This window comes from Peromyscus eremicus, chromosome 8a (genome assembly GCF_949786415.1).
Source record: "Peromyscus eremicus chromosome 8a, PerEre_H2_v1, whole genome shotgun sequence".
Taxonomy (NCBI): domain Eukaryota; kingdom Metazoa; phylum Chordata; class Mammalia; order Rodentia; family Cricetidae; genus Peromyscus; species Peromyscus eremicus.
The window spans coordinates 91,485,048-91,504,883 of NC_081423.1; the positions used below are offsets into that span (position 1 = coordinate 91,485,048).

The 19,836-nt window shown below is 46.7% G+C and overlaps 1 protein-coding gene across 1 annotated transcript in view; it reads left to right on the plus strand.

Annotated features, from left to right (window-relative positions):
• Arsg (arylsulfatase G) overlaps positions 1 to 19,836 on the plus strand; it is a 135,895-nt gene that overhangs the window by 74,131 nt on the left and 41,928 nt on the right. Inside the window, exons 3-6 of the mRNA XM_059272035.1 lie at positions 4,725 to 4,912; positions 9,046 to 9,093; positions 12,550 to 12,661; positions 15,531 to 15,668. Of these exons, the coding sequence (XP_059128018.1) occupies positions 4,725 to 4,912; positions 9,046 to 9,093; positions 12,550 to 12,661; positions 15,531 to 15,668 (486 nt within the window). The remainder of the gene's footprint in view (positions 1 to 4,724; positions 4,913 to 9,045; positions 9,094 to 12,549; positions 12,662 to 15,530; positions 15,669 to 19,836) is intronic.

The following is a 19,836-nucleotide window of genomic DNA, read 5'->3' on the forward strand; positions in this document are numbered from 1 at the left end:
GTAAGAAATGACTTGGTGTGACTGTGTGTATGCCTGTATGCCTGTGTGCATGCGTGCATGAGTGTGTGTGTGTGTGTGTGTGTGTGTGTGTGTGTGTATGTATGTATGTGTGTGAGTCTGTTGATGGAGATCCAACCCCAGGAGTTGTGCATGCTGGGCCAGCACTGTACCAGTGAACTATGTCTCCCAAGCATGTACTTATTCTGCTGATGCCCAAATTATCTCAAACCAGGAATTAGGTATTTCTCCCAAGAGATGTGATTCTCTTAATGTGGGATGGTATTGAAAACAAAGGCTGGGAGAGGGTATGTTTGCTGTTTTGATGGGAGGGGAAAGTAATGCTTCTTTCTATCAGTTGCTAGTAAGTTGGCAATAGATTTTTTTTAAATTATGAATTCATAATGACATTTTCTTTCTAACTCACTTTTCTCTTGTGGTGTTGCAACTGAACCCAGAGCCTGGAGAGTGCCAGACAAGCGCTCTACCACTGAGCTGTAGCCCCTGCCCTGTCATTATGTGCCAGTAATTTTTATATTATAGGCTTTTCTTAACATCTTATAGCTCTTGTATTTTCTGACAGTGGAAATCTTGGCTCCCTGTTAAGAGCATTAATATAATTACTTATTTACATTACTCTCTCATACACATGAAATTGTCCCCCAAGCCCCTGTACTAACACTTCCACCAATAATAAAGCCACTGTATAAAGTTTAAGATTGCCTTGCAATATACTTTTTGGGTGTTGTTCTTAGATTTCTTTTTATCCCATTGGGATGGACAGCCTGAACACCATGTGCTAAAGTCACCTGAAATGATTCTTCCCTCTGGGCGTTCTTCTTTGAAATTTGTCGGATAGGGAGACTCATTTGCTTCTGTTTTGTTTTTTCTTATGAGGTCTTCTTGGTTCTCCTTTGAAGTTTAACTTTGCATTTTCCCAGATTCGACATTTGCGTGGTACAGAAATCAAACCATAGGACATCATATCCCCAAGGATCTTGTTCCCAGCCCTCTACCACAGACCATTTCTCTGCCCCTTGTGAGAAACCGTGCTTATTTTATTTTTAAGACTAGTGTTTGGCTTACCTTTTGTATCAGTTACATGAGCAATGTCAGCAAGAAGGAGTTTCTTTTGTCTCACAGGTTTGAGGGTGCAGTCCATGATGGCGGGGTAGGCATGGTGGAAGGAACATGAGGCAGCTGGTCATTGGTGCCTTCACAAGTCGGAAGCAAAGCAAGATGAGTTCTGTCATGGATGCCAGTTCATGGGATGGTGCCGCCCACAGTCAGGCTGGATCTTCACTGGAAATACCCTCACAGACATACACAGAGGTGGATCTCCCAAGTGGTTCTGAATGCTACCAAGTTGACAAACAGGCTTAACCATCAACTGCTAGTGTCAAACTTCCTCCACTGGAATGCCTGCCCTTGTGATTTTCAAAGTGTCCCCGACAGCCCCGTCTTTTAGATTCCAACCTGGGTCCTGCCCACTCTGTGGAATCTTTTGCTAAGCTTGGGTCCTTATCAAGCCACCCCCCCACCCCCTCACCCCCCCCACCCCCCGCCAATCAGTTCCGAAACACGCCAGCCTGCATCCCACTGTCTCTGTCATGGGCTTGGGGTCTTGTTCATCTACTCTTGCCCACTGCTGTTCTTTAGCTATTCCGCTCTTGCTTTCTTTACATTATTTTTCTTTTTAGATTTTTTTAATGTGTGTGAGCATTTTGCCTGCATGCATGTATGTGTACCACGTATGTGCCGGGTGCCTTCAGAGGCCAGAAGAGGGCATTAGACCTTCTGGGTCTGGAGTTGCAGATGGTTGTGAACCACCACGTGGGTGCTGGGAACCAAACGCTATTCCCCTACGAGAACAAGTGCTTTTAACTGCTGAATCTTCTCTCCAGCCCCTAGTCTTGTTTTCTAACTAGGTTGCATGTTCCTTTATGGGTGAGGACATGCCTAGAATTCTTTTTAAAAATCTTATCATATTTCATTTATTCATATGGGGAATTGAACACATGCATACAATGGCACAAGTGTGGAGGTCATAGGACAACTTGTGGGAGTTGGTGCTCTCTTTCCACCATGTGGGTCCTAGGAATCGAACTCAGATTTTTGGTTTGGCAGCAAGCGCCTTTAATCACTGAGCCATTTCTCTGGCCCCATGCCTAGATTTTTTTTCTTTTTGGTTTTCTAGACAGGGTTTTTCTGTGTAATAGCTCTGGCTGTCCTGGAACTGGACAGGCTGGCCTCGAACCCACAGAGATCCACTTGCCACTGCCTCCCGAGTGCTGGGATTAAAGGCATGTACCACCACCTCCCAGCTCCAATGCCTATAATTTTTAAAGAACATGTTTATATTATGTTGTATTTATCTTGTGTACATGTTTGGGGTGGTGTTATATGCCTGCCACACCTAATTTAGAGGTCAGAGGACAAGTCGTAGGAATTGATTCTCTTTTCCAACATGAGTCCCAGGAATTGAACTCAAGTCATCAGACTTGGTGGCATGCGCCTTTATCCTCTGAGCCACCCTGCTTGCCCTGGAATTCTTTTTTATTCCCTATATAAAGTAAGCATGGGCACACAATCATGTGTAATAGAGGCAGGAAGTTCTTACATTTTGTGTGGTCACAGCAAGCAGCAGATACCGCAACCTTATTCTGCCTGGAAATAGAGCATCGCATTCTTGCGAGCCCCTGGATGCAGCATTTTTATCAGTCAGTCAGTTCATAACCTTGTTTTATGTGTGATTCTGTTTAAAGACACCGTGTTTGTTTAATACATACTTCTGAGTCATTAGCGTTGAGCTCAGCCAACTGCGCTGTAACTCATTCCTGAACAGCTTGGGGAACACGCACATCTCTGTAAGGCACATCACAGCTCTCTGGTGCATTTGAACGCTAGACAGCACGTAGCACTTTACTCAGGGGCCCTTTCACACAGTGGAATCACCCACAAAAATATGAAAAGTAAAAGCCATAGTACTCAATAGAGGGGTCAAGGGACACTTACTAATAGCCTCAAAGCTGAAATAGGACGAGAGAGAGTAATTTTGTCTGATCTCAACAGGAATGTGTGCATTGGAACAGGCGAGTCTCTCTCTCTCTCTCTCTCTCTCTCTCTGTGTGTGTGTGTGTGTGTGTGTGTGTGTGTTGTTTGCATTTGTGTGTGTTCATAAGTATATGTGCAGCTGTGTGCATGAGGAGGCCATAAATTGATGTCAAGTGTCTTTCTGGATTGCTCTCCACATTAATAAAAAATAGTTTTTATTACATTTGTTTTGTGTATGTGTGTGGACACACTTGCATAGTTGGTTGTTTTTTCTCTTTTTGGGTGTCCACTACCCAGCTCCCAAATAAATCACACATGGAGGCTTATTCTTAATTATAAATATCTGGCCATAGCTTGGCTTGTTTCTTGCCAGCTTTTCTTAAATTATCCTGTCTACCTTTTGCCTCTGGGCTTTTTCCTTTTCTTTTTTTTTTTGTATATCTTACTTTCACTCCTACTCCAGTGACTGGCTGGGTGGCTGGCCCCTGGTGTCCTCCTCTCCTGGTTCTCTTGCTCTTTCTTCTCCCAGATTTCTCCTTCTATTTATTCTCTCTGCCTGCCAGCCTCTCCTATCCTTTTTCCTGCCTCGCTATTGGCCATTCAGCTCTTTATTAGACCATCAGGTGTTTTAGACAGGCAAAGTATCACAGCTTCACAGAGTTAAACAAATGCAACATAAAAGAATGCAACACATCTTTGCATCATTAAATAAATGTTCCAGAGCATAAACAAATGTAACATGCCTTAAAATAATATTCCACAACACACTTATGCCATGGTGTGCATACGGAAGTCAGAGGACAGCTTTGGGAACTCAGTTCTCTCCTGCCCACAGTGTGGGTCTTGAGGATTGATCAGATCATCAGGCCTGCTGGCAAGCACATTTACCTACTGGACTATCAATCCGGTCCCAACTTATATTTTTGAAACAGGATCTCTCACCAAACCTGGAGCTCACTTCTTCAGAAAGGCTAGAAGGCTGGCTATCGAACTCAGGGAATCCTCCTGTCTCCACTTCCCTCACACTGGGATTATAGATGTGTGTTGGTATGCTAGGTTTTTACATGGATGCTGGGAATTTGACCTCAGACACCGAGCACTTTACTGACTGAGCCGTCTTCCCAGCCCTGTAACTCAGATTTTTTCTAAGTCTATTTCTTTTTTTTTAGATCATTATTATTATTATTTTTAAATTTTGTGTCTATGTGTCTTTGTGGGAGTATTTACACATGAGGGCAATTGCTCATGGAAGCCAGAAGAGGGTCCTGGATTTCCTGGGGCTAGAATTATAGGCTGCCCAACATGGGTGCTGGGGACTGAACTCTAGTCCTCTGCACGAGCAGTCTGTACTTTTAATCACTGACTCATCTCTCCTGCATGTCTGTTTCCACCCATGGATAATTCCAAACTGGCTCACATATTAATTTTGAGGTTCAAACACTCCCTGAAGTGAGTGACTTTGACATACAGAATCTGTAAATAAAGAGGATTGGCCCTGTCAATCTGAGTTAACCTCGGACTAGTTTTCTTCCCACCTTGCACACACACCACCGGGTGATTTCTAAAGTGTTTTTCTCAGGGCTATCATTCCAGTCCTGGGTGAGTCCCCCATTCCTTTTCATTTGGCTTCCTGTAGCTGGCCAGGTCCTGAGCTGGTGCCCTTTTCCTTGTAGGTTTGTAGACTTCCACGCAGCCGCTTCCACCTGCTCTCCTTCGCGAGCCTCCCTGCTGACAGGCCGGCTGGGTCTACGTAACGGAGTCACGCACAACTTTGCCGTCACGTCCGTAGGGGGGCTTCCACTCAACGAGACCACCTTGGCCGAGGTGCTGCAGCCGGCTGGCTATGCCACTGCCATGATAGGTAATGTACCTTGGGGAGCTGCTTCAAGATCTCAGAGTCCCTGGATGGCTGCTGCCTCTTCCGCTCGCATCTGCATTTTTTGTTGGTGTCTTGCTGGGTACGTACGGTAGGAATGCTCTCAGCTAGCTGTCCGTAACTGGGACGACCCAGCAGTGGTTGGAAACGTGTATAGAGAGAGCTCTTTCCTCCCATGATAATAAGCTTTGTGGTAAGTGATTGCATCCATTCGGCCAGACGCGCAATGATACCATTGGGAGCTTTTCGGACTCTTGCTGCTATCCTGAGCATGTGGCTTTGTTCTCGTGCCTGTGGCTGGAGTGTCTGCCTCAGCTTTAGGGTCCGTGATTGTAATCAAGGATGGGGAAGAGAAGGAATGGGTTCCAGCCGCATGTACCCACCCATTCTTACCAAGAAACGGAATCTTTTGTTAGATAAGAATCCTTCCCGCCCAACAACTGGGCTTAAATCATACGGTCCAGAGTTGGGTAACATGGCTACTAGGTTGCAAAGAAGGCTGGGAAACTGGATTATAATAATTGACTTGGCCCTGGGCCTGGCCATCTTGAACAAACTGACAGCTCTGGGCTAGAAGTGAGTCCGTGGTGAAGCACCTACCTAGAATGCACAATACACTGGGTGCTGTCTCTGTAGCAAACAGTCCTAACCCTGCCCCCACCCCGCCAAACTGCCAAATTTTATTAGAAGCATAAGTGAAGACATGGACACAGGACAGGAAAACAGCAGGGGGTCCCCGTTGTTCATCCGTGTCTTTCCCTCTCTCCCTTCTTGCTTCCTTCCTTCCCTCCTCTTTTTTTTTTTTTTTAGAGTCTCATGCGTCCCAAGATGGCCGCTGAGGATGACAAGGAACTTCTGATCCTCCTGTCTCCACCTCCTGAGAGCTAGAATTTTAGGCATGTGCCACTATGTCCGGTTTTACGTGGTCCTGGAGATGGAACCTAGGCAAGCACTCTACCAACTGCATCCCTAGCTCTGTTTGTTTCTGAAACAGGGTCTTACTATGTAGCCCAGGCTGGCCCCAAGCATACAGTCCTCTTTTCAGCCTCAGAGTGCTGGAACTCTAGGCTTCCTCTCCTTGTATACATTTTTAAGGCACCTCTTAATCAGCATGGCCTGTGTTCTGGCCCCAGAGATCCCGTTCATTTACATAGGATTATTATTCTCCTGTTGTAGAGCCAGAGAACTATGTCTTGAACCTGAGGACACTGGCTTCACATTCCTGCCTGCGGCAGGTGCTGTCTGTGTCTGCACAGGATCTGACCCCAGATGCTGAGACCACCCAGCAGTTCCTCCAGCCTCCTCAGCCTGTTTGTGCTTGTTATTTACTTTCAAAGCCCGGGTTCCAGTGGGATTCCTGTGTCTCTCCCTTAGTGAAAAGGTAAGGGAGGGTGTGCCAGCAGGCATGTGACAGTGAGGGTCCCTGTGGATGAGACTCTGGTCTCTGGAGCCTTCTGTGTTAGCTTGGAGGAGGTTGCTAACACAGACCAAGGGCTGGCATCTCTGGTGTTTCCTTCCCCACTCTGAGTTCTTTTATAGGCGGAGGACGACATTCATTGACTCAGAAGGAGAAGCCCCAGTTAGTGGAAGAAGGGACCAATTAAAGATTATTTTCTCTTTCTAGCTTCCTATGTGGCTAGTTTTATGTCAACCTGACCACAAGCTAAAGTCATCTGAAAGGAGGGAATCTCAATTGAGAAAATGCCTTTGTAAGATCCAGTTGTAAGGTGGTTTTTTTTTTTTTTTTTTTTTTTTTTTTCATCCTGAGACAGGGTTTCTCTATGTAACAGCTGTGGCTGTCATGGAACTCACTCTGTAGACCAAGCTGGTCTCGAACCCGCAGAGATCCACCTGCCTCTGACTCCCGAGTGCTGGGATTAAAGTTGTGTAACACCACCACCCAGCAGTCATGGCATTTTCTTCATTAGTGATGCATAGGGGAGGGCCCAGCCTACTGTGGGTGGGGCCAGCCCTGGGCGGTGGTCCTGTGTTCTATAAGAAAGCAGGCTTAGCGAACCATGATGAGTAAGCCTCTGCGCCGGCTCCTGCTTTCAGGTCCCTGTTTGAGTTCCTGTCCTGACTTCTTTCATTGATAAACAATGATGTGGAAGTGTAAGCCAAACAAACTCTTTCCTCCCAAATTGCTTTTGGTCATGGGGTTTCAGCACAGCAATAGTAACCCTAACTAAGACACTCCTCCCTGCTCCTACCCTGAGGTATAATTACGCTGTCATCAGTACCAAGAAGGCACATGAAGCTCCCCCTGGGGATTGCCTATTAAATAGACCTATTAGATACATCCATGTTATCCCTAGAGCCAGGATGGGTTCCGTCTCTGGACTGCCTGATGCTAGAGCCTCATACAAAGCAGGGGCCTGGCTTTGGTATTGTGGTTCCTTTTTGCCTTTAAACACCAAGTCTGCGACTGATCCCAGGTGTCTGTATAGCTCTCCCCCACAGCCCCCACCCCAAACTGCACCTTTGGTGAGCCTGAAGAAGATAAGTGCATCTACCTGCTTATGAATGAAACTCACCAAAGGGGCCGTTCACAGTGCTCAACACCACTTTGGCTCTTTGTCTGTGTTCATGTGTTTTTACCCGTTCCCTCTTCAAATTATTTTATATTATATATTTATAAAATATTTTATATTTTAATATATTTTAATATATTACGATATATTTCAGACAGAGACTTGCTGTGTAGCCTGGCTTTGAACTCTTATATAACCTTATCTGACTTCTGAACTTTCAGCCTCAGTGTCTTGGGCACTGTAGTCACAGACATGCGCTACCACCCAGGCTTCCCTCCGTTTTTTCTTTCTTTTTTTTTCTTTTCTGACACAAGGTCTCACTATGCAGTCCTGACTGGCCTGGAACTCACTGTGTAAACCAGGCTGACCTGGAACTCACAGAGATCCACCCGCCCCTGTCTTTTGAGTGCTGGCACTAAAGGTGTGCACCACTGCACTTACCCTTGATTTTTTTCTTTAAAAAGCTTGCTTTTCAGCTGGGTTTTGGTTTTGGTGGTGGCACACGCCTTTAATCTCCATAGAGACAGGCAGATCTCTGTGAGTTCGAGGTCAACCTGGTCTACAGAGCGAGATCCAGGACAACCAAGGCTACAAGAAGTAACCTTGCCTTGGAAACAAAACAAAACTTGTTTTTCAGAGCCACAGGACAGAGCTGGGCATGGCGGTAGAGAAGAGATCTGGAACCTGAGGGCTAGCCTGAGCTACGTAGTAAGAGCCTGTCTTCAGTAAACACAGCAGTTTGCAGTTGCAAGACGGGGATCATGGACTCATATAGATGCTCATCTTGATTCCCGGGCTGTTAATTTTTTTCTCTGCGTGTTTTCTTTAAAAGCTAGTTTGGCTGTGTTTTACTAAGGCCACATCAAACAGTTTACTTAGTCACACGCCTGTGTCTGCTTGCTGGCTTCCTTCCTCCCTTCATGTTGTCAAAGGTCGCCACAGTTTAGATCTTTGGATTGATTTTACATCTCTGGCCAGCTTGCCTTGGCAGTGTTTTCCTGGGATCCAGTCCGCAGAGCAAACGAGCTGATCAGAGTTTCTCACATTGTCAGAGCTCTGCCCCACATCACCCAATTATCTCTTCAGAACGAATGCGCTGGTGGAGCAGGATCTGCAGGTTTCTCATTTGCTGCCCTGCAGGTGTCTCAGTGCTAGAGCTGCTGGGGGAAGTGGCCTGTGCCCTGGCCTCTGCACACTGCCGACGACAATGCCCAGAGATGCTGAGGCCGGGCAGGGTGGGGACCTGCACACCTCTTCATCTTTGCAGGATGCTCCGCAGGGCATCACAAGTTGTGTGCTCCCGAAGGAGGAGGCTCAGCTGGACAGCATCACTGGGCTGCTGGGAAGAGAGACTAGCCCCAGCTCATCTTTCCCACGTGGTCCTGAGTCATCCGGTCCTTGCTTGCCTCCTGTCTCCTTGTAGGATCCCTTGCGCCCCAGAGAGCAAAACTCAGCACCGGCAGGTTCTCTTCGTTCTCACCGGAGTGTGAAGCTGATGGGAACCGAGTATGTGATTAGCTTCTTGGAAAGTCTATATGTTTCCACAGAGCCCCATCTGAACGTCTCTCTTTCTCTCTCTTTCCACAGGCAAATGGCATCTTGGGCACCATGGCCCTTATCACCCCAATTTTCGTGGTAAGAATTCTTTTGGAGTTTGTTCCCTGGGAACCCCAAAATAAGGACCCCTGTGTAAAAGAGCATTTGAAGCCATTGTATCCCTGGAGATATTCTACGTTAAGACATCTTTGCTTCAAAAGTCTTTAGGTACATGCAGGGTACCAGTGCCCCCATCCTCACATCTCTTTCTAGAACCTTCTCTGGTCCTCTATCTTGTTGTCTGTCTACCCGAAAGGCTAGTCAGTCCACTGTGGACCCATCCATTTCCTTCCATCTCCCAGTTCTTTGCGCCTTAGGGAACAGTCTGGAAGTCCTGATGACACAGGTAGAAAGAAGTTTTTAAACAGAAGGTCTGATGGTTTGCTGGAGCACAGACCTGTGTCGTGGACCTGGATAGAGGAAGCTGCCCCCTGGCCTCTTCCTGCATCTGTTTGCATCCTCAGACCTCTCACCCCTGGAGAAGAAGGTCAAGACCAGGCTGTCAAAGTGGATTCTCTAATCGCTCAGTGACACACTCTCTGAATGTCAGATTTGCCGAAGTATGAGTGTTCTTTCCAATTTGTAGTTTGTGCCTCTGCCCTTTCCGTACCCTTTCCCTTTGCTCGTGGGAACCCGCAGACGGTCCCTTAGAAGCCATCTACCACGTCAGCACATGCAGCCCTTGACCTGCTACGTACGCCTGTCTGTCCTCCCCTGTCACTTTATACACAAATGGGCCACTTTTTCCTTTAGACAGTCTCTGTTTTGCAAACTTCTCCCTCACCTTGCCTCAGTGTCTCTCCCTAACTGTGCAAAGGGGTGCATTGTGCCTGAAGGATCCTTTTCAAGGAACACAGAGGGCAGAAGATGGAGTCGTGCCTTTTTAAAAATGGACGATGGAGGGAAGGAACAACAAGCCTGTCCACTGGCCAAAAATTACTGCAGAAAGTAGGTCTCTTTCCACAAATGAGGGGTTAGATTAGCTCCATTGGTGACATCTTGAGCACTGTTCCTGGAGTCCTGAGCAGAAAGGCATACTAGACTGTACCCTGCTTAGAGGCAGAGGTTCCATGATGGGTTTGTGAGTCTGACCCAGGAGTGGGAAGAAAGATCCACATATTTGCTGCCTTTGCATCACATAGTGTTGAAAGCCTTCTTGCTTGGGCGCTGTGGGGTTTCTTAGCTGCTCCCTCCTGTCCCCTCCTGCTTTTTGTATTCTGCCCATGTACACTATCCTGGTTCCCATGAACCCCCATGAACCCACCATGGATCATGTCAAACATCACCCATCCCTCTTATGCATCCATACTCCCCCTGCGACTCTTGGTTATTTCAGAGACCAGGGCTCCAGTAAACACGGAGGCTTCTCACTAACTCTGGGGTCTGAGGGCAGTTGATAATCTAAACTAGGAGTTGGTATACACACAGCGTGGGCCAAATCCAGCAAGCTGTTTCTGTCAGTACAGTTTTATTGGAAACAGTCATGTTCGTCTTTGTGCCTATTGCCCACGGGTGTTTTATGCTACAGTGACAGAGTTCGGAAGCCATCATAGAGACTTCTTGCCCACAAAACCTGAAGCATTTACTCATCGTGACCACAAATGACGACAGCTGAGGGGTCTGTCGTTTACCTGTGAGGTATTCAAATCTATTTGTACAGATAAGGTTGACATGGAGCTATCAGGTCTTCTTCAGTACTAGTAACATTTACCAGCCGTTCTCTATATACTAGTCTAGTTTCCTTTCTGCTCTTGCGACAAATGCCATGACCAAAGGGAACTCCGGGAGAAAAGGATTTATTTGGCTTACACTTCCAGGTCGTAGTTCGTCATCGAAGGGAGTCAAAGCAGGAACTTAAAGTCGAAACAGACCTGTGTTGAGTTAGCTGTAGCCTGAAACTACCTGCCTTGCCTAGGGAATGGTGCTGCCCACAGTGGGTCTTCCTACATCCGTGAGCAAAGAAGACAGTTGCTCAGCAACACACTCACGAGCCAGTCTGATCGGGGAGGTCCCTTCATTGAGACCCCTCCCCCTTCTCAGGTCACTCTAAGCTATGTCATGTGTTGACAGTTGAAGCTACATGAGATGTAAACCTCCTACTGGTAGATGAGGGTCTGTCTAATGTTCCAACTTAAGGAATGCAGTGCGAAGGGGAAGAGAGCCTGTCGTTCATGCTGGCCGAGTCTAAAGGCTGTGGTTGGACTCCGAGAAAGAAAGCGGAAGGGGCTGGCAGGAAGCGGTGAGGAGAGGGGCATTTTATGGGAACTGCACTAGATCTCTGCGGGACTGCTTCTCTATAGCTTCACTAGTAAGAGCTACAGAGCAGGCGATTCCAGGCAAAGCCACTGGCGTTCCAGAGTATGAGTCACGTGAGAAACGGGATAGGAAATGTGCAGATGGAGCAGGCCAGAGGCACATGCAGGGGCTGAAGAGGCAAGGCACCCTCCCTGCTTGTCAGGCCCAGTTAAGAGCTTGAGCTGTAGAAGAGACAGTTTGAGGGACAATGTCAGAAAACGTGGATACAAAGAATTTGGGTTACAGCGTTCACATTCTTTCTCCAGCCCATCCCACCTCCCAGCCTTTGAAGTCCTGGCTCAGACACTCATTCTTTAGGAGGTGTGTTGAGATGTTATTGCTGTGTCCACCCCACCCACTGCATCTGGGAATATCTTCCTCCTCTGACCCTTCTAGTGATGAGCCAAGATCTCAGTATATAGGCCAGGCTGGCCCCAAACTCAGGCTCCTTCAGCCTCATCCTACCATTATGCTGGGATTATGCCTGACTCATCCACCCCCCTTTTTTCCTCCTACTTATTCTCTCTGCCCACCAGCCCCACCTATCCCTCTTCTGCCTGGCTATTGGCCCGTCAGCTTTTTATTAGACCAATCAGATGCCTTAGGCAGGCAATGGAACACATCTTTATATTGTTAAACAAATGCAGCATAAACAAATACCACACATCTTTACATTGTTAAACAAATAGTCCACAATAGACGACTCTTGGGACTCAAGTCTCTCCTTCTACCATACAGTTCTGGAGCTTGAACTCACATCATTAGGCTTGTTGGCAAGCATCTTTACCCACTGAGTCATCTCAGTGGCCCACATAGAAAGCTTCCCAAGGGCAGAATTTTGATCCCTTAAACTACCATGTATGCAGTGGATCTCTTTTTTTTTTTTTTTAAATCGAGTACTTACCACATGTATTCATAACTTTAGAGGATGTTAGATGGTCAGCAGTTCTTGGTACTTCCTCCCAGTCTAGGCTAACTTTCATCACAAGACATTTCACAAAGCTAGTCTTACAGCCAGAACCCCGCAAAGTGATTTTCTTTGCATACTTCAAAGGGATATTAATCAAATACTCTTTTAATTACACACTCTTGAGCACAGTAATATTAAATCACAGGAAATTAAATTTTGTTGTGCGTGTGAGAGGGCAGGCATGCTGAGAAGCAGTGAGTGGGGGTGCTAACCCCTTACCCCTCTTCCAGGTTTTGATTACTACTTTGGAATCCCATACAGCCATGACATGGGCTGCACTGACACCCCCGGCTACAACCACCCTCCTTGTCCAGCATGTCCCCAGAGCGATGGCCTATGGAGGTAAGAATGTTCCCTGCATTGACTGGGGGCTTTAAGTCAAAGTGGAGACTGGAGTTCTAGAATAAGTGAGTGAGACAGACGTGGACGGTTGAGGCAGCACACAAGATAAAGAATGCATTCAGGGCAAAAGGTTTTTTTATTTATGCCCCAATGCAAAGATGGGAATTATAATTTTTTTTCTGTTGGAATTTTCCAGTATCTCTGAATTGTTTAGCTCACCTGGGGAGAGCCTTGTGCCTGCCAAGATCTCACACAGGTGGGGCCTCCTTCCTCTGCCTGCTGGCTTTGCTCCTAGACTTTCCCTGGCCCAGACTTGAGACATGGAGAGAGAGAGACAGAGAGAGAGAGAGAGAGAGAGAATGCGCTATACATATACAGAGACAGAGGAGGGAGACACAGAGACAGAAAGAAAAAATATATATATAGAGAGAAAGACAGAGACAGAGAGAGAGAAAGACATATACACAGAGATAGAGAGGGGGAGACACAGAGAGACAGAGACAAAGAAAATGAGAGATACAGAGACAGAGAGGGAGACATAGGCAGAGAGAGACAGGGAGAAAGAGAGAGAAAGACATACACAGATGGGTGGAGACAGAGACAGAGAAGCAGACAGAGAGAGACATACACAGATAAAGACGGGGGTTGGGGGGAGAGTTGCTAAGCCTTACTGAGGTAACAAACTAGCTCGGTCCCGTGGTCCTCCCCCTCAGAACCTGTGCTGTAGTTATTCCCGAGGCCACAGGTGTCTCAGCTGCCTGGGGAACGTCTCCGCTGACTCATTAGTCACAGAATAGTTAATATAAAAATGATTATTTATTGAGAAGTTGTTACATTCTGGGCACGCCTCACCCTTGCCTGTAATCCACGGACCAGTTTGCCTTGCCTGGGTCACACCAGGGACGGCGGGAGGTAAGAACCCGGATTCCAGTCTGAGTCCAGGGCCATGTCCTCCAGGTTTGCTTCTTAGTGCGTGGTTGCTGGACCAGCGTTGTGGATGTCATCACCTGGGTGCACATGGGACATGAAGAAACAGACCCCCTCCCAGGTCTGTGCTTAATAAGATGGCAGGTGACAGTGTGAAAGGCTGGGCTGTGTCTTGGTGCCTTTCTTACACAGCTGTGTGTGGCCTAGGGGGGGTCATACCCACAACCCCATGTGGCCGTACAATGGCGTGAGATGTCTCAACCAGTGTCTCCCTTTCTCCCCACCCCCATTCCTTCTCTCACCGTCAATCTATATTACAATAAAACAGAATTGAAAGCATTGGCTGCTTGGCTTAGACTCGGAATGGCAGTGAAATTCTATCAAGGCAATGAAAAGCTGAAAATTCCAGCAAAAATACAGAATAACCAAGCCAACATCAAATAAATTCACATAATTTTTGTAAAGATTTATTTTATTTTTATGTATATGTGTGTGCATCTGTGTGTAGGTTTGTATATGTGAGAGGAGGTGCCCAAAGAGGCCAGAGAGTGTTGGATCCCTGGAATTACAGGTGGTTTTGAGCCGCCTCATGTGGGTGTTGGGAACTGAACTTGGGTCCGCTGTAAGAGCAACACGTGGTCTTAACCGCTGAGCCATGTTTTTAGCTGCAGCGGCTTCCTAAAAAAAAAAAAAAAAAAGGGTTTGGCAATGATTTCCTCAGTTTGATGCCTTCCCCAGCAGGGAGATGTGCATGGAGGTGGAGTGCAGTTTCCTATGTCCCCAACCCTCTCCGGTTGTCCCCCGGAGGACATGGGTGATACTGTAGGACTTCTGTCCTTTCGCCCACTTCTTGGTGATGACCAGGGCAGAGAGCTGCCATTTGTCCTCCAGACGTCCCCTGTAAGGGGCACAGGTGACCTTATTCTAGACAGGTGTAAACTCCAGGAGTGAAGGTAACTTACTCCAGATCGTGGCCAGGGGAGGAGGTGTACAGCCACGAGGCAGCAGCCGGTCAGATTGACTTCACCCTCCTAAGGTGGAATTGGTTTTCACCAAGAACTGGTAGCTTTCTGACTTCCTTTTTTTCTATTTATTTTTTATTTATTTATTTATTTTATTTTATTTTTTTCGAGACAGGGTTTCTCTGTGTAGCTTTGTGCCTCTCCTGGAACTCACTTGGTAGCCCAGGCTGGCCTCGAACTCACAGAGATCCGCCTGGCTCTGCCTCCCGAGTGCTGGGATATTTTTTTATTTTCTCAGTGTTACACAGTTTCTCCAAACTTTCTAAACATGATTTAAAATTAAAACCAGCCGGGCGGTGGTGGCTCACGCCTTTAATCCCAGCACTCGGGAGGCAGAGGCAGGTGGATCTCTGTGAGTTCGAGGCTAGCCTGGTCTACAAAGTGAGTTCCAGGAAAGGCGCAAAACTACACAGAGAAACCCTGTCTCGAAAAACAAAACAAAAAAAAAAAAAAAAATTAAAAAAAAAAATTAAAACCACCCTAGGCCATCTTATATATTCTGCCCTATTATCAGATTTTTTTTCCCACATGAAATCCTGGTCAGGGACAGCACCCGCGGTACCCAGTGTTGCCTACCATACGTACTGTCACTGAGGCTGGACAGTGGAGAGAGCCAGCTGTGGAAGTGCTGGTGGGCTATGTATGGGACCAACCTGTTCAGACCTCAGTGTCTCTCTCTGCAAAATGGGACTGTAATGTCCCAGGCTCAGAAGTATCTCATCAAGTTTTACAGGGTGGCTGGCTCATCCAAGGAACATAAACATCTATTCAAAGGGAAGGGAAAAGCCGTGACTGATCCGCTAAATCCCTTGGGACCAGCTATTTCGTGTTTCACATATGTGTGTGTCGCAGCACTAAAGCTTTCTGTGATTATTTAGGATGTGAAAATGAGTGCTCCCCTCGCTGTGTTTTCCACGCAGGAGCCCCGAGAGGGACTGTTACACAGATGTGGCCCTTCCTCTCTACGAAAACCTCAACATCGTGGAGCAGCCGGTGAACCTGAGTGGCCTTGCACAGAAGTATGCAGAAAAGGCAGCGGAGTTCATTGAGCAGGCAAGGTAAGGGAGGGACACAGTGCCTGCTCCTGTCCCCTCCTCCACACACACCAAGTCCTCCTGCCCCGGGCCTCGCAGCGTTGAGGCAGAGTTTCATGCTTCAACAAGTATGTGTGTGTGTCTCCCATATGCTAATAACGTGGATGTTCCTAATGGACTCTCGGGGCCTGGGTTCGAAGTTCCTCAGGTATGTTCCTTCCTGTGGCCTTTGACTGTCCTGCCTTAATTAGCACCATGGTTGTGGGCATTTTTTTCTTCTCTTACTAGAGTGTAAGTTCCTTGATGGCAGGGCCTGCCCACTGCATTCAGGGTATTTATTGGATTCATTTGTTAACAGGCAGTATGAGTTCCTTACTGCTGCTATAACAAATGACCACCGAAATGGTGACTAAAACCAATAGTAACCATAGTAAGTTCTCCTCAGATTTGGATGCTAGCTGCCTGAAGCCAGGCTTAGAGGGCTAACATCAAAGTGTGAACAGGGCTTATTCTTTCTGGAGTCTCCAAAAATAATTGTCTCTTTCTTTTTGTTTGTTTGATGTGACAGGATTTCTCTGTGTAGACCTCACTGTCCTGGAACCCATTCTGTAGATCAGACTGGCCTTGAACTCAGAGATACACCTGCCTCTGCCTCCTGAATGCTGGGATTAAAGGCATGAGCCATCATTGCCTGGCTTTCTTTTAGCTTCTAATGGCTGCTGGCTTTCCTTGGTTTATACGGCCACATCATTCTAACTTCTACTTCTTTTGATCCCTTGTTATTTCAAACGCTCTTACCCTTCCTCTTTTAGACAGGGACTCATGTAGCCCAAGCTGGCCTCTAACTTGCTATGTAACTGAGGATGCCCTTAAATTTCTGATCTTCCAAATGCTGGGATGTGTCATGCTGCCCAGCCTTCTTTTAAGGACACTAGTTATTAATAGTCAGCCAGGAACCAGATGTGACTCTGGAACTCAGGAGGCAGAATTCACGGCTAGCCAAAAAAAAAAAAAAAAAAAAAAAAAAAAAAAAGTCAACCAGGAAATCTCAAGACATCTCATTTCAAGATCTTTAACATAATTATACCTGTAAAGTCCCCTTTGCCATGGAAGGTAAAATTCTCCAATTCCAGAGACTAGACTTCAGGTATGTTTGGGGGTTGTTATCCACTCTCGCACACGGGGTTCCAAATATGCACATCTACAGTGCCCACAAAGCAGGTCTGAAGAGCTAGCTCAGTGGTTGAGCGTATTGGCCACCCTTCCAGAGGATCCAGGTTCAATATCTAGCACCCACATGGTGGCTCAGGAACACCTGTAACTCCAGTTCCAGGAGATCTTATTCTGGCCTCCAGGGGTACACTGCACCTATGTGGTGCAGAGATACACATGCTGGCAAAATACCCATACACATAATACAGAATTTTAAAAAAATCTTTCAAAAAGTGGAAAACAGGCTGAACATGGGGCAGACATACCCCATCTATTGTAACCAGTAGCTACTAAACTCCAGCCATTGATGATGGGTGAACCTGGAATGTGAGCCTGGGGTATCAGATCTTTCCAGTTTCTGGAAGAGACAGGAAAAAGTCTTTAAATGTAGAAACTACTAATTAAAAACAACCAAAAGAGGGTTAGGGATAGCTCAGTGGATAAGGGTACTTGCTGCTAAGCCTGACAGTATGAGTTGAATCCCTGGGACCGTATGGGTAAAAGGAGAGAACCAATTCCCAAGAGTTGACCTCTGACCTCCACACACCATGACACTTCTGAATAAACTAAATTAATGTTCAAAAAAGCAAAAAGTAAAGATGACAACAAAATCCATACCACTGTGTGTGAGGGTGGCCGTTGCCCATTCTTGTCCTGTCGTCTCAGAGAATGACTGGAAGTGTGATTGATTTCCTCTTTCTCCCAAGGTCCTAAACTTCTCTTAGGTTTACAGCTGTCACTGAAGTGAGCAAGAAGACAAAAACGTGTCGTGTGGCTGCCTGCTCATGTAGAAATCAAATGGCTTCATGTGTGGATGGCTGAGCAGACCATCTCCTGACTGTGCAGCATCCTACAGCCCGTGCTCAGCCATGTTGGACTTTTCTAGAGACACCATCAGGGAGGCCAGAAGTAGCAGTGAATAGACTCAGTTGTCTGTATGTGCTCTTCATAATACAGGCTATTACTTCAGGCCCAGACCTCAGAGTAGCCTCCCAGGACATTAGAGGTTCCATCTGAATAATTCCCCAGACTTTACTGAGAAACACTGCCAATGGTTTTTCTCAGATTTCTGGTATAGATGGAGCTTGTATGATCTGGAAGGTTGAGCAACTCCCGGCTTCCTGCAGCTCTGAAACGGCTCTAGTTCCCTTTGCCCGATGACAGGCAGATGCTTTGTGGTTGGCGAGGGCAGTTTCCTGCTGTTTTACGGTCTCAGCCTTCTGACAGGAGGCATGGCAGCTGGTTGGGGCTGGGGACTGTGTAATGCTTGCTCTGCAGGGGTGGTGGAGCCTGACACCCATCAGTTAAGGGACTCATTAAGAGACAAATCAACTGATGCTCTCTCCATATCAAACAAAGAAAGTCAAGAGTTGGCCAGTTCCTTAAAGCTAAAGGTAATGAGTCTGTTGGCTTCTTAACTTTTCAGAAGGTAATCATAGGGCGTGCAGGTTTAAGATTTGACCTGCCAATCCATCCATGACTTCCTCACTGTAACAGAAAAGTCCCCTGGACCTGCTCACATCTGTGCTGGCTAGTTTTATGTCAGCTTGACACAAGCTAAAGTCATCTGAGAGTAGGAACCTCAATTATGAAAATTCCTCCATAAGATCAGGCTGTAGACAAGTCTTGAGGATATTTTCTTAATTAGTGATTAATGGAGGAGGGCCCAGCCCATTGTGGGTGGTGCCATCCCCTTGGCTCATGGTCCTGGGTTCTTTAAGAAAGCAGGCTGAACAAGCTGTGAGAAGCAAGCCAGTAAGCAGCACCCCTCCATGGCCTCTGCCTCAGCTCCTGCCTCCAGGTTCCTGCCCTGTTTGAGTCCCTGTCCTGACTTCTTCCAGTGATGAACAGTGATGTGGAAGTGTAAGACAAATAAACCCTTTCCTCCCCAAGTTGTTGTTGTTGTTTTGTTGGTTTGTTTGTTTTGTTTTTTTCGAGACAGGGTTTCTCCGTGTAGCTTTGGAGCCTGTCCTGGATCTCGTTCTGTAGCCCAGGCTGGCCTCGAACTCACAGAGATCCGCCTGCCTCTGCCTGCCGAGTGCTGGGATTAAAGGTGTGCACCACCAACACCCGGCTCCCTCCAAGCTGTTTTTGGTCATGGTGTTTCATCACAGCAATAATAACTGGCTAAGACAACACCTGCCTGGGAATAGAGAATAGAGAGCTTGGTGAGTAAAGGTGGGTGAGTTGGGCAGAAGAATAGATGTTGACTTGGTGTGTTCGAAATCAGAGTCTTCTGGGAAATCTGGTATGTAGTCAATACGCAGATGTTATGGACTGTATATCTATGTCCCCTACAATTTAAGACCCTCAGTCACACGAGACATGTCCAACTTTTTGACACAACTTGTCATTTACAAAGTTTATATTTGCAAACTGCACAATCAAGTTACTAGAGAAAATCACATCTGCACATAAAAATCTTATGTTTTAAATAAGTTTATGTTTGGCAGCATTCATAGATACTCTGTGTACATGTGGCCTAAGGGGGTAGAGGCTGGATACACCTTCACCTGGGGGAATACTATTAGGAGGTGGGGAACCTTTGGAAAGTGTTTATGTCTAGACCAGGTTGAAAGGATGGAGTCCTTGTGATTGGATCAGTGCCCTTATCAGGAAATGATAAGTTTCTCTCTCTCTTAGGGCTGAAAGGGAGAAAGAGTCCAAGAATGGAGACACTGGACTTCCCATGGGCTATGACTGTGGGAGTAAAGATTTGCTTCATTCACCCAGCCTGTGGTCTTTCTGTTCAAGCAGTCTCAGTTAGGACATGTGTATCATTCAGAACAGTGTCCTAATGACACATAGATGAAAACCGAACCTTCGAGAGCTAGAGCCTAAGCTGTGCCAAGTCCTGTCTTTTGCTTGATTTGCCTTTGCAGAATGTGGTGCTCTAAGCAAAGTAGCCACTATCATCCTCAGATCAGCTGTGTCTACATGCAAGAGGTCACCAGGAATGGGCTCACTGTTGACATTCTCT